This window comes from Balaenoptera acutorostrata, chromosome 11 (assembly GCF_949987535.1).
Source record: "Balaenoptera acutorostrata chromosome 11, mBalAcu1.1, whole genome shotgun sequence".
NCBI classification, from domain to species: domain Eukaryota; kingdom Metazoa; phylum Chordata; class Mammalia; order Artiodactyla; family Balaenopteridae; genus Balaenoptera; species Balaenoptera acutorostrata.
Window position 1 is genome coordinate 104,183,481 of NC_080074.1, and position 12,754 is coordinate 104,196,234.

At 55.4% G+C, this 12,754-nt stretch overlaps 1 protein-coding gene across 2 annotated transcripts; it reads right to left on the minus strand.

The window, feature by feature from the left end:
- Positions 1–3,653: 3,653 nt before the first annotated feature.
- FKBP4 (FKBP prolyl isomerase 4) lies at positions 3,654–12,541 on the minus strand. Of its 2 annotated transcripts, XR_009009778.1 has the most exons (11): positions 12,197–12,522; positions 10,215–10,359; positions 9,042–9,184; positions 8,090–8,210; positions 7,700–7,856; positions 7,010–7,100; positions 6,825–6,908; positions 6,424–6,609; positions 5,546–5,785; positions 4,250–4,420; positions 3,654–3,842 (listed from the first exon to the last, which is right to left on the minus strand). XR_009009778.1 is itself a non-coding variant. In XM_057557340.1 (10 exons), exons 1-10 carry the CDS (start codon positions 12,299–12,301, stop codon positions 4,307–4,309), a joined length of 1,386 nt encoding a protein of 461 aa, XP_057413323.1. In that variant the 5' UTR covers positions 12,302–12,541; the 3' UTR covers positions 3,654–4,306. The 2 variants fall into 2 exon arrangements, 1 of the variants encoding a protein (XP_057413323.1); XM_057557340.1 differs by having other exon boundaries at positions 3,654–4,420; positions 12,197–12,541.
- Positions 12,542–12,754: the final 213 nt, after the last annotated feature.

Below are 12,754 nucleotides of genomic sequence, written 5' to 3' on the forward strand. Positions count from 1 at the left end.
AACAATAGCTTCAGTAGAAACCTGCTAATGGCAAGGGAAGGGGAGGTGTGTTAAGCAGGAAGCGTTTCTAGGGAGATTCTTTGTCCACCTCTCTCTCCGTTCAGGGTGTCGGCCTAGGGTGCCCAGGGAAGAGGCAGGAACTTGAAATGAGTCTCTTTCTGCATGTGAGGCCCAGAGCCACTCACCATCCTGAGGGCGGGGCCAGAGCCTCCAGTGGGCTCCGTGTGAGACTTCCACAAGTGTGATTCGCAGTGCACCTTAGCATGCTGAAGGTTCTAGAGGTCGTGAGGCGCGGAAACCTGTTCCTCACACTTGCTTGACCTAGCCGTTAGGCAGAACAGCAGTGTGGGCCCTGCGCTGAGTGAGACGGTCGTTCAGAGTCTGCTGCGCTCGCGCGTAGTTTCCCCCGCCCGCCCCCATCAGAACCCGTCAGAGCTGTTGCCTGTTCAGGACTCTACTGGCCATCAACTGAAGCGTGGAGAGTCGTTCTTATCACCGAAGCCCAAACATCAGGACGTGGGCTTGACACGCGGAGGGCGGGGAAAGTGTTTCAGAAGCGGCTAGAGGTGGTGCTTGTGCAACATTGTAACCGGACTAAAGGCCACAGAATTGTTCTCTTTAAATGGTTAAAACCATGTGAATTTCACCTCAATAAAAAAAAAAAAACAGAAACCTAACTGTTTTATGTGTGAGGCACTTCTAACCGTGGAACCGGAGACTGGAGATCTGAAGGGAATGTGCTTGTCTCCAGTTGGGGGACAGGGTATGGCTGGTCCTCTCTTCTAGTCAAGGAACTCTCAGTTGACGAAGGCACTGCTTTTTCTTTTCCTTTTTTCTTTTTTTTAAATTTTTACTACCACTACAACTGCTACTACTACTATTGAGACTGACTTTTTTTTTAAATTATTATTTATTTATTTATTTATTTATTTATTTATTTATTTATTTATGGCTGTGTTGGGTCTTCGTTTCTGTGTGAGGGCTTTCTCTAGTTGTGGCAAGCGGGGTCCACTCTTCATCGCGGTGTGCGGGCCTCTCACTATCGCGGCCTCTCTTGTTGTGGAGCACAGGCTCCAGACGCGCAGGCTCAGTAATTGTGGCTCACGGGCCCAGTTGCTCCGCGGCCTGTGGGATCTTCCCAGACCAGGGCTCGAACCCGTGTCCCCTGCATTGGCAGGCAGATTCTCAACCACTGCGCCACCGGGGAAGCCCGGCACTGCTTTTTCTTCATCATTCGTCCTTAGAACCACTTTGTGAATCTTTCACATTCTCACTTTGCCTCCCAAAGTGGTTTACTGAGTGTTCATTACGTGCTAAATAAGGTTTTGTTGTGTTTTATAATTAAGGATAGTTGGTGCATCCGAGTTATCCAAGGTTGGCAAGCAGCTGGGGAACTGCAGCCGTAAAGTCAGCGATAATGATTTCCAGAAAGAGGACAAGAATGTCTTCTCACACTTGCATTGGCTTTTTTCCAGCACTGCCCTAAGCCCCCTGTCCTTTCAATCTAAGGGTTACAAGGCTTTGAGGAGTGCTGCTTTGGGACCGGGAAGGTTGGTCTTTAAGACAGAAGGAATAAGGCATCGAAGTTTCCACTGTTTCTCTATTTCCAAGCAATAGTTTCCTAAAAAGGGACTACCTGTTACTAGTCCTGCCTAAAATATCTTCCACGTGTTATTTCTCCAACTGAAACGAGATTCACAGTTCACCCTCTCACTCAGACTGGTGTGGCTGGTGGAGTCCAGTGCACCGATGCTGGGACTGCAGGCTGGCCCGGGCCCACGGGGTGTGACCTGCAGCGCAAACGGGCTGGGAAGGCGCAGTCAGCGCTTAAGCGGTCAGAGGGATTCAACTGGGACGCAGCACACGGTGACCCGTAGGGGCGCACACGGGAACGCGGGGGAGCCTTTCACAGGACAGGCGGACGGGGTCGGGGCACGTGGGGATGCTGGGAAAGGGCTGCTGGAACGGGGACTGCAAATACCCGGGAGATAAAAATCTATAGAACTTGATGTTTGGACCAGCACTAGGACAAGATAAACCCCATTTAAGACCTTCCAGAGACCACGTGGAAGTCTGCAGGAACAGCTCAGTTCTGGTTGCTACTGGTTCTCTTTTACTCCACACATTCTCTGCATATGAAAAGATTTAAGTGTTGGTGAGGAGGGTGTGACTGACTGGGAAATGCACTTGCGCCCGACCCAGAGCAGAGTGGAGTAGGTGGTGCATTTATTTTTAACCTTAGACTTCTGGCCACTGTACTAAAACATCCTCAGAAGACAGTTTTAATGGTACATAAACCAAGGCTTGTCCAGTTTCCAGGGTTCTACAGAAGTGCAGTTATGGTTTTGGTTTTTTTTTCCAGTTATGTTTCAAATTCTTGGAATCCTACAGTAGAAGCATCCAGAGGTGGAGGGAATCTCAGGCATGCTTTTTGTCCATCTCCATTTTGGCAGATGAGCAAAGAGGCTCAACTTGCCTAAGGTCACATGAACCTCAGGGCAGTTTGGACTTGTTCAAGAGGTCATCTCACATTCCAGGCAGATCTTCTTTCCATTTAAGTTCTGACCCTTGGTTTCCTCATCTGTAACATGGGGCAATACCTTTTTTGTAGGATGGTTACGAGGATTTAAGTTAATCTGTGTGAGGCTGGGCTTACATCAAAAGTGCTTAGTGAGGGTTAGCTAGTATCATGGGCTGCAGGGGCAAGTCTAATCCTGAAATACCAGAGACCCAGACACAAACCCTAAGCGCAGGGCTATGATGTGAACCCAGCAGAGAGCAAGCAGTGGCACTGGGAGAATAGAACACCCAAATTTTAGTTCTGGCTGTAGCACCAGCCATGCTGTACGACTTGAACTTTTTCACGGAAATTAATCTTCCACAGTGAAAGTATAGAGAAATTTCTTCTGGAAGGAACTGTACAGGCACGTGGTGGGCAGGCTAACCGTATCACCAGGCAGAAAGGACTAGACAACCCCCACAGACAAGGGAGAAGGGGATAGACACAGGCTCTGGCCTGCAGTCAAGTTCGTCCAAGGCTCAGCATGATTCACTCGTGCCCCTTGGCTTCTCCCAGGGCCCCAGAATGCTATAGAAGCCAGGGGTCAAAGCACGGTGAGGAAAAAGCATAAGCTTCTCCCCATTAAGGCCAAGAAGCAAGCTGGACAGTGGGCCTGAGGGGCTGCCGGTGTCGCCAGGCTTGATGACTGTTCTTCCCTCTTCCCTTGTGTAAAGGGCGACAGGCGTGGGTGACACCAGGGGTTTCACTTTGTTAGGAAACCAAGACAGCTTTAACTTTCTACTGGATCAGTTGGGCAGAAGTAGACAAATCTAACCTCAAAGCAAACTCAGTCGCTTGGTCCCAATGTAGTTTAGATGTTTATATATTTTCCTCTTCCCAAGTGTTAGGGAAGAAAAACCAGAGCTACTAAAAACCTGCCAGGCTGCCGGGGTGAGGAGTGTGGGAGACCCACGGGCAGGCTTTGAGCGCAGGCCCCACTACAGCCCATGTGGTGCACAGGAGGCCCTGCTCCACTACCGCTAACGGTGTCAGCTGCTGCCCCAAGGGGATGGGGTGGGCGACTCCCTTAGTTTTGCCCCCTGGTGTAGCCGCCCACGCCCACCCTCACCCTCCGAGGCCAAACACAAAGGGCTGCCCAACACCCAGGTTTTATTGTTTCCACTTTATTGCTCAAGCACAGAACTTGAGGCGAGCCTGTACCTTCAGCAAGTGCAGGGAAGAGGCTGAGGGGGTGGGACACGCCTGGCTGAGAAGGGACACTGATGGGAGGGGGCACAGGGGTGGTCACCATGACACCAGCAGGCAGTAGCAGCCACACCACCTGGGGCGAGGAAGGGAGACAGAGGTAACGGGCACAGCAGTGCTTCCCACGCCCCTAGCACCCACGTCCGCGAGGAGGAACCGGGAGGGGAGGGGCTGTCCAGGGGTCCCCCCTCCACCCGGCCTCGTCAGACCTCACATCCCTACCGCGCGCCCCCTTCTACCACCTGAAAGACGGACAGAGAAGACAGAGGAAGCAAAATAAATAACGTTCTCGTGAGTGTGCGTGTGGAGGGACATTCGTTCACGTGGAATGGGGGAAGGAAGGGGGTGACACCACCTAAAATGACCCCCCGACCTCCATCCCCCAGCCTGCTCCTTTCCCCCTTCCCTCAAAGCCACCATCGAACCCGATAGAAAAATAAAGGTCTAATTCACTCAAAGTTCTTCAGTTTTTACAAAACTAACAGGGTGGAGTAGGGCAGGGAGGCGGGGGCAGGCAGCCGGGGGCAGGGCTGGGCGGGGCTAGGCTTCCGCCTCCACCTGAGGCTGGGCCCCTGCCACGTCCTTCTTCTGCTCGTCCTTCATCTCCTTCATCTCCGCGTCGGGCTGCTCTCCCGCAGCGACCGTGGCCTTGGCCTGCGAGAAGGGAGAGGGGGAAGGGGGTGAATTCCAGTTCTCATTTGCCCCCTGACGATAAAGGTGACTCTTACCCACATCCCCACTCTCACCTGCCCGCACCCAAGTGATCACCTAGCACACGCACACTAGGTGTCGTCTGTACCCCGAAATACTCACGCCCAAGTTAAAAAAAAAAAAAAGCTAACTGCTAACAGAATTATAGGGACACAGCAATGCCCTTTCGATGTGCGACCTGAAGATACACCTGCTCATGTACAAAATTATGAATTCATTTATTGCAACACTGTATAAAACTCTACTTGTCCATGGCAGCTACTACATGTGCCTACTGAACACTTTAAATACAGCTAGTTCAAAACAATTTAAGTATAAAATACACATTGGATTTTGAAGGCTTAATCTGAAAAAATTAAAAATGCAATTAAAAAAATTACATGTTGCAATATTTAGATACCTTGGGTGAATTAAATATTAAAATTAATTTCACCTATTTTACTTTTTGTTTAAAACACAGCTATTAGAAAATTTAAAATTCCAAATATAATTTGCATTATGTCTCTATTAGTGCCGGTTTAGAACACTGGGAGACTAAGAAATAGGGACCTGGGTAAGTAAGATATGACACATCCACACAGTGGAAGACTACGCGAGCCTAAGAACGAACGTGAAAGCTCTTTCACACGTTGATGTAAAATAAGCTTCTAGGTATGACGTGAAGAAAGCATGATGCACAAAGTAGTAGGCAGAGCCCACCGCCTGTCGCCAGGGATCACTGTCTGTCCCGCCAGCACACTGGGTGGGGGAGGGGGCCTTTCCACTACACGTTCTGTGCAGTCTGAATTTAACCACGTTCATGCATTACCTATTTAAACCTCAGTTTCTAAAACCTGAGTTTTAAACAGGCACAGAGAATGTAGGCTGGGGAGACCATCGGAGCAGCCAACTCCTGACACAGGGGGCTGGACAGGGGGAAACCCGGGCTGCTGCTCCAGGCTTCCAGGGTCGGCACAGACAGGCACAGAGGGCCCGCCCCAGCTGGGCTGGGCTGGGGACGGGGACGGGGACGAAGGGATGCCTCTGTCCCCGTCATCCACCGTAACCGCTCCCCGGCCCCACCCTCACCTTGCTCTCCTCCCCAGCCAGCCTCTCAAACATGTTGGCGTAGAGCTTCTTCTCCCGTTCGAGCTGCTTGCGGATCCGCTGCTGGCAGACGGCCAGCTGGGCCTTGGCGGCTTTGTTGCTGGGGTAGAGCTGCAGGAGCTTCTGGAAATCAGCCCGTGCCAAGTCAAAGTCGTTCACCGCCAGGTGGGCCTCTCCCCGGCGGAAAAGGCCCTTCTCGTTGCTGCTGTCCAGTTCCAGGGCCTGAGACACAGGGAGCACGCAGCAGCGAGACCTCAGATCCTGCAGCTTCTCTGGCCAGCACTGGGTTCCCGAGGCAGCCCTCAGCAGGATGAGTCCCCACCCCGGGAAGAACGAGCCTTGGGCACCACACGGAAAGGACCAAGGTCTAGGAAGGCACCTCATTTAGTCCAAGAGGCAGACAGGGAAGACAGGTCTTTAGGTGAAAGAGAAGAACCTGTGACATTTCCATGTTTTTTTTTTTTTTTTTTTGGCCGTGCCATGTGGCTTGTGGGATCTTAGTTCCCCGATCAGGGATGGAACCTGTGCCCCCTGCAGTGGAAGCACAGTCTTAACCACTGGACCAGCAGGGAAGTCCATCTCTTTAGACTAAAGTGGGTGCGTAGGAGGGAGAGGCAAAGAGCCGGGGAGGAGAGAACACGGAGCCGGTCCTTCCATCCAGTGTTTCCGCCCGCCGCTGTGCCACTGCCTCCGACCACTAAGGCCACGCCACTCGCTTCCCACCGCCCTGCCTCTGGGCCCTGCACCTGAGAGCCCCACGGCTCCATCCTGCTACCTCTGCCCTAGTCACTGCGGGCAAGTTCCAGACACGCCGGCAGCTCGCCCAAGCCTGCCCGTGAACACTGCCCTCGCTCTCTCACCTTATTACAGTTTTCAATGGCAGCCGAGAAGGCTTGCAGCTTCAGATGACACATGGCCAGGTTGAGGTGGGAGGCCAGCCGAAGGGCCTGCACCTTCTGTGTATTCTCATTAGAGAAACTCGACTCGAATTCCAGCCAGGACACAATCTTCTTGTACTGCAGCAGAGCTTGCTTGTACTTGCCTTCCTGGAATGGGAGGGAGGCTCAGGCACCCGGCACAGCGTTGGTGGCCCCAAGCTGTCGTACCCTGTAGACGCCGGTGACCCACAGGCGTGAGAAAGTCCTGCCCCGCCCAACCCCTACCGCCGGCTTGACCAGGCAGCTCGGATCCACCTGGTGACAGCTGCAGGTGTCAGCATGCCCACTCCTCGGGAGCGTCCAGGACCACGCTGCAGGCTCACCTTGAAGTACATGGTGCCCCGCTCCTTCACTATAGTGCTCTGCTCCAGCTTCTCCTCTGAACTCATCTCCCAGGACTCCTTGGCCTGCCGTACCCCAAGGGAGACACAAAGCTGTCAGCACCCCAGGGAGTCACGTCCAGGGTGGGACCTGACTTCAGGGTAGGGAAGACCTTGAACAAACTCACCTTCTCAAAACTCTTGAGCTGTACTTCATACTTCAGCTCAGCATTTGGTGGGATCTGGAACTTTTCCTTCCCAACACTGCCAAAAGCATAGCTGTGGGGCAGGAAAACGCTAGGTCATCTCAGCAGCACTTAACCTGCTCCACACTGAAAGGGCTTCCTGTTTCCTGCAAAGTACCTCCTCATCGCTTCAGTCTTGGTTCAGATGTTTCCTGCTTGGCAAAGTCTTCCCTGACCTCTTCACACAATTCCTTGGGCTCTTACTTAGCATGTTGCAAATCTTTCTAATAACTCACATTACACACGGGCACGATTACTAATTTAAATGGTACCCCACAGAGCAATGAGTCACTAGAAGGTGGCAACAGTGTCTCTGAATAACTAAGGATTTTCAGCACTGTGTCCGGCACACAGTAGGTGTGTTTCAATAAATACAGTTAATGACTGAAGAACAGAAGATGAAAATCTTGATGTCACTAGAAAAGAGAAACTGTAGCAGCATGACTGAAAACGTCAGGTTTGGATTCAAGGAGATCGTGATGGTGTGCGTGCAGGGTGCCCAGAGCACAGTGACCGTAAACAGGGGAGGCGTACAAAAGGCCGGTTACACGACTCACTGTGGACGAGTAGATCTGACCTTGGTGCACCCACCTGTTCTACAGCCTGCCGCACCTGGGCCAAAGTGTACCTCACCTGGGCTTGAGATACACGATGGAATGTTCTCCTTTTTCCATGCGCTGAATGGCTTTCTCCAGCCCACAAGGCAGATCCACGCTCTCCCCCTCGCCGACCTCAAAGCGGAGCTCCCGGCGGTCAAAGATCTGGTCCTTGTAGTACCCTTCCAGCGTAACTGGCGTGAAAGACAGGCGACGTACCAGGGGCGTAAGCAGGCAGGAGACCAAGGAAGGATGCCGCCGCAGCCGCCCCCATTGCCTCGTCACTTCCTGCTCCCCAAACGCCCTTCGGCGTTCTCAGACGTGGAGAAGTGTCAGGAGGATGTGGTTCAGCCCCCCACTTCACAGAGAAGCCACCCAGGGCGTGCGCACCAGAACCTGACCGAACCCCCGCACCGCCCCACCTCACCCTCCACGAGGGCGCCATCGTTGGGCTTGGCGTGGCCTTCCCCCCGAGCCCGGATTCTCCTGATGATTCCGCCGTCTTCTTCGTCCGTCAGGTCCTCTCCCTTGAACTCAAACAACTCCACCTGTGGGACAAGGTGTGAGGGGTCACAGCTCCGCTCTCGCTCGGAGGGGTCCCTAGTAAATGCCAGAGCGGGTCTGACGGCGAGGGCAGCAACAGCAGGAGTGGCCCAAGTGGCAGTTTTGCCAGGTTCTTGGGAGCTGCCCTGGCTCAGCTGTGGCAGACGTGGGCAGGCCGCAGGATTCACTTCAGCTCAGGAGATCACTCTGTGCACTCGCCACTCCCGTACGGTGTGCTCTCCAGACAGTCCCAACGCAGCTACTTGACAAGCTCAGCCCGATGGGCGTCAGGAGCAACCCAACACCTCTCACCCGCCTTCCCAACGTTCCCCCGACATCCACTTGGTAGGGCTCAACCACCTTCAAGTGTGAACGCTGTCAAGTTCCAGCTCCTCAGCAAAGGTTTTCCTCCCCGCCCCCGACCCACGCAGCAGGCATCTCTCCCCTCCTCTTATCTCCAGAGCGCCAATATTCTCTGCTGTCAGTCACCACTCTATGCAGATTATGACCTCCTGATCCCTTTCAGTTAGGACCCATCTCCTGTGGGCACCGCTCCAGAGATAAACAGGCCTCCAGCCCTCACCCTGCTGCTTCAAGCCTGAAAAGGGGTGCATGCCTACCTCTTCCCACCTGAACCCTCATCACTGACCACTTTCTGGCAGCAGCAGGTTACATGCATGGCAGGGCTAGCCGCTCTCTCCATTCCTCCCCTTCCCCCGAGGGCAGGCCCTCAGCCTTGGCTACATTGTCTCCGAGAGGCAGGAAGCGCTGGAGGGCAGCCAGGCCCTGGGCTGAGACAAGGCTGGCTCTTTGCCTTGCTCTCTGTGGCCACTCACCTCGAACACAAGCGTGGCGTTGGGAGGGATCTTGGGAGGGCTGCCCGCCGAACCGTAGGCGTATTCTGGCTTGCAGGTGATGTGGCACACTTCCCCCACCTTCATGGTCGCTACAGCAATATCCCAAGCCTTGATGACCTCCCCTGCAGGTACAGAAAACAAACAGATCGGGACTTCCCTGGTGGCGCAGTGGTTAAGAATCCGCCTGCCAATGCAGGGGACACGGGTTCGAGCCCTGGTCCGGGAAGATCCCACATGCCGCGGAGCAACTAAGCCCGTGTACCACGACTACTGAGCCCGCGCTCTAGAGACCACGAGACACAACTACTGAGCCCACGTGCCACAACTACTGAAGCCTGTGCTTTGCAACAGGAGAAGCCACCGCAGTGAGAAGCACACGCACCACAACGAAGAGTAGCCCCCGCTCGCCACAACTAGAGAAAGCCCGCGCGCAGCAACAAAAACCAACACAGCGAAAAATAAATAAATAAATTTATTGGGGGGGAAAAAAAAAAAAGAAAGAAAGAAAGAAAAGAAAACAAACAGGTTCTCCTTGGCAGGGATCTGACTCTGAGTTCAAACAGTGGCCCCAGAGACTTACTGTCCCATGCCCAAGGGGAAGCTGGACACTCTTTAGAAATGGGACCAGGAAGGTAGAAAACCTGCTTACAGACCACTTAAAAAAAAAACAAAACACTCAACTCTGGAACAAAGCGGTTCAAGAAAACAAGGCAGTCCATCCTTGAAGAGGAAGCCAGGCGTTCAGAGGTGATCAGGGGAATGAGAGATAAAAATCAATACGGTTCCAGGACTTCCCTGGTGGCGCGGTGGGTAAGACTCGGCGCTCCCAATTCCGGGGGCCCGGGTGCGATCCCTGGTCCTCGAACTAGATCCCACATGCGTGCCGCAACTAAGAGTTCACATGCCACAACTAAGGAGCCGGCGAGCTGCAACTAAGGAGCCCGCCTGCCACAGCTAAGATCTGATGCAACCAAGGAAATAAATAAATAAAAATTAAAAAAAAAAAAATCAACAGTTTCAGGACAGTGGAAACAAAAAAAAAGAAAAAATTAAGATTGTAACAAACCCTTCATCTTTGAACTCCTGAGAATACTGTTTCTGCTTGTGACAGCTCACACACCCCGATCCCACCAGCCCGCTAACCATGCCCACCTTTCCCCAGGTCGAAGGAGAATCTGTCCTTGCGGTCCAGGCTGGAGTCAAACTTGGTGCCGTCAAGCAGCCAGCCCGTGTAGTGGACAGAGACTCGGTCCCCGATCATGGGCATCTCCGTGCCTGTGCCCTCTCGCTTGATGACCTGGAGGAAGGGGAGAAGGTGAGCACCTGGGGATGGATGCAGAGGCACCATGACTACCCGCACACCTCTGACCAGAACGTAAACAGACTCTTCTGCCTCCTTGTAAGTAACTCGACGAACCCGTCATCAAATGACTCTGCTGTGGAGCTTGGTTAGAACCAACTGACCTCCCTGTCTTCCACTACGACATGACTTGGTGTGAAACACTGGAGACAAAACACCTGAGTTCAAGTTTTTGCCGTATGCTCTCGTACAAGTCACTTTCACTCTCCAGACCTTATTTGTGAAGTAGTAATCATAATCCCTATCAGAGTTGTTACAGGACTAAACTGGTGAAAGACTGAATAATTATCAGCAACAAAGGGAAAAGTATTTATGCTACGTTTCCTCATTCTTCCTAAACATCTGTCATCAGATCAGGATCTAGTTTAGACAGAAAAGAGGAATATGAATAATGAAAAGAACAGGAGCAGTCCAGGAGAGGTAAAAGCAACCACCAGGTTACAGGTGAGCCCGGGCTCTCAACCAGGCCCTAACCTCTGACTTGGGACTTGAGCATTCGTGACTGGTAGGCTACTGAAGTCCTGGGTTTCAGGGCTAGACTATTTCCCAGGAACTTCTAAGACTCTTGCTTCTGTTCTTTACCATTTATAAAAGGTGGCTCTGTGGGCTCCCTGGTACGTGTGTGGTCACCCTCTAAGGGAAAGCTTCCACGATGGAATGGATGTGGACTTGAATAGCAATAGAAAAGGAAAGGGGAAGGAGTGGAGAATCAAAGAGGAAATGAGTCTCCCTGGAAGCCGCGTGCCCACTGGGAGAGCAGCCAGGTGCGTTCTGCACCAGCTAAGAGCGCCCCGAGGTCTCGAGCTCGCCCAGGGCACACGCGCACGTGGGGCTGAGCAGTGGGAAGCCAGGAGGAGAGACGCTGGGTGAGAACAGGGCACGAATCCGAGCTAGGATTTCGCTATCCTGGACAGCGGAGAACCAGCTCCGAACCGCGGCCCGCTGTCCCGACGTGGGTCAAGATGCCCCGCTGCCTGGGTCCCAGACCCCTCCCCTGGCTCCTCGGGGGGTAACACGGTTTCGGGCGCCCAAGCAGAGCACCTCCTCCCAGCCCCGCACCCCGCGCTCAGGAAGGCCCGGGGAGGAGGGGTGAACTACAGGTCCCGGCATGCACCGGGGCGGGGGGGAGGGGGACAGCATGGCCGAGCGGGTGACCTAGCCGGGTCCCAGCCTTTAGAAAGGGGGTGACGAAAAGGCGGAGGGCGCCGGGTCCGCGCGCCAAGTCGCACAAAGGCCAGCAGGCCAGGAAATAACTCCTGGGACCCGCTTCGCGTCCTGGCTAATGTTTAACTGCCAGGGTCGGCGAGCTCCGCACCCCCGAGGCGCAGGCGGCCGGGGGGGCTCCCCGGCGGCGGCGGCGGCGGCAGGGAAGGAGCCGGCCGCGAGGTCCCGGGTCGCAGAGAGGGGTGGTGCACGCCGCCCGGTCCCCCCGCGGCTCACGCGCCCGTCCCCCCGGCGCGCCCCTCCCCGCGCACGCCGCGGCCGGAGCAGGCGCTGCGCTCCCGGGCCTGGGGGCCGGGGACCGGGGCTGGGGGACTGGGGAGCCCTCAGCCCAGACCTCCTCCTTCCGAGCGTGTGGCCGCCCTCCCGCCCCGAACTGGCGGCCCGGCCAGCAAGGCGGTGCGCCCGGCCACGGCTGCACGCCGCGGTCAACGGCCGGCCGGGAGGCTGCAGAGGCGGCCGTCCGAGCCCCGAGCCCCGGCCGGCCGCTGGAGCGCGGCGGCGACGGGCTCTTGGCGCCCCCCGCCACCCCGGGGAGCCCCCCGCCCCTTACCTTAAGCACGCCCTCATCCTGCTTGGGGCTGATGTCCACCCCCTCGAGGGGCAGCGGCGCCGACTGCGCTCCGCTCTCTGCAGCCTTCGTCTCCTCGGCGGTCATCGTGCCGTTCCTCGGGCAGCGGGCGCCGGTCAGTGCGCGGCTGTGCGGGCGGCCGGCCGGGGCTCGCGCACCTCTGCTCCGGCGCGGGCGGGCGCAGGAGGTGGGTCGTGGGCGGCCGGGGGAGCGATTGGTCCCACCGCCGCAGAGGGAGGGGCTGGGAGGAGCCGGGCGACCGCGAAAGACGTGGGGGGAGAACTTTCTAGAGACGGCGGCTGGTTCGGGCTCTGGCGGTCGGGGCGCTCCTACGAAAGGTGGTTTCTGGTTCTTTCCTCCCGCCGGCCGCCTGGCCCCGCCCCGGTGCTGGGACCCTCGGACTCCCGGGCCAGCCCTCGCCCCCCGCCGCGCGCTCTCCCGGCTTCCCCCGCCCGTCCCCCCGGTCTAACCGGATTCTTCCAGATCCTTCTCGATCCTCCGCAGCGTCCGACGCCGCGCCGCCGGACGTGGGCGCCGCGC

Excerpts from the sequence above, each read along its gene's own strand:
- FKBP4 (XM_057557340.1), bottom strand. The coding sequence starts at position 12,301 with ATGACCGCCGAGGAGACGAAGGCTGCAGAGAGCGGAGCGCAGTCGGCG. Across the intron at positions 9,185-10,214 it reads CTCCTTCGACCTGGGGAAAG|GGGAGGTCATCAAGGCTTGG; the intron begins GTGGGCATGGTT and ends CTGTACCTGCAG. Across the intron at positions 6,610-6,824 it reads GGGGCACCATGTACTTCAAG|GAAGGCAAGTACAAGCAAGC; the intron begins GTGAGCCTGCAG and ends CTCCCATTCCAG.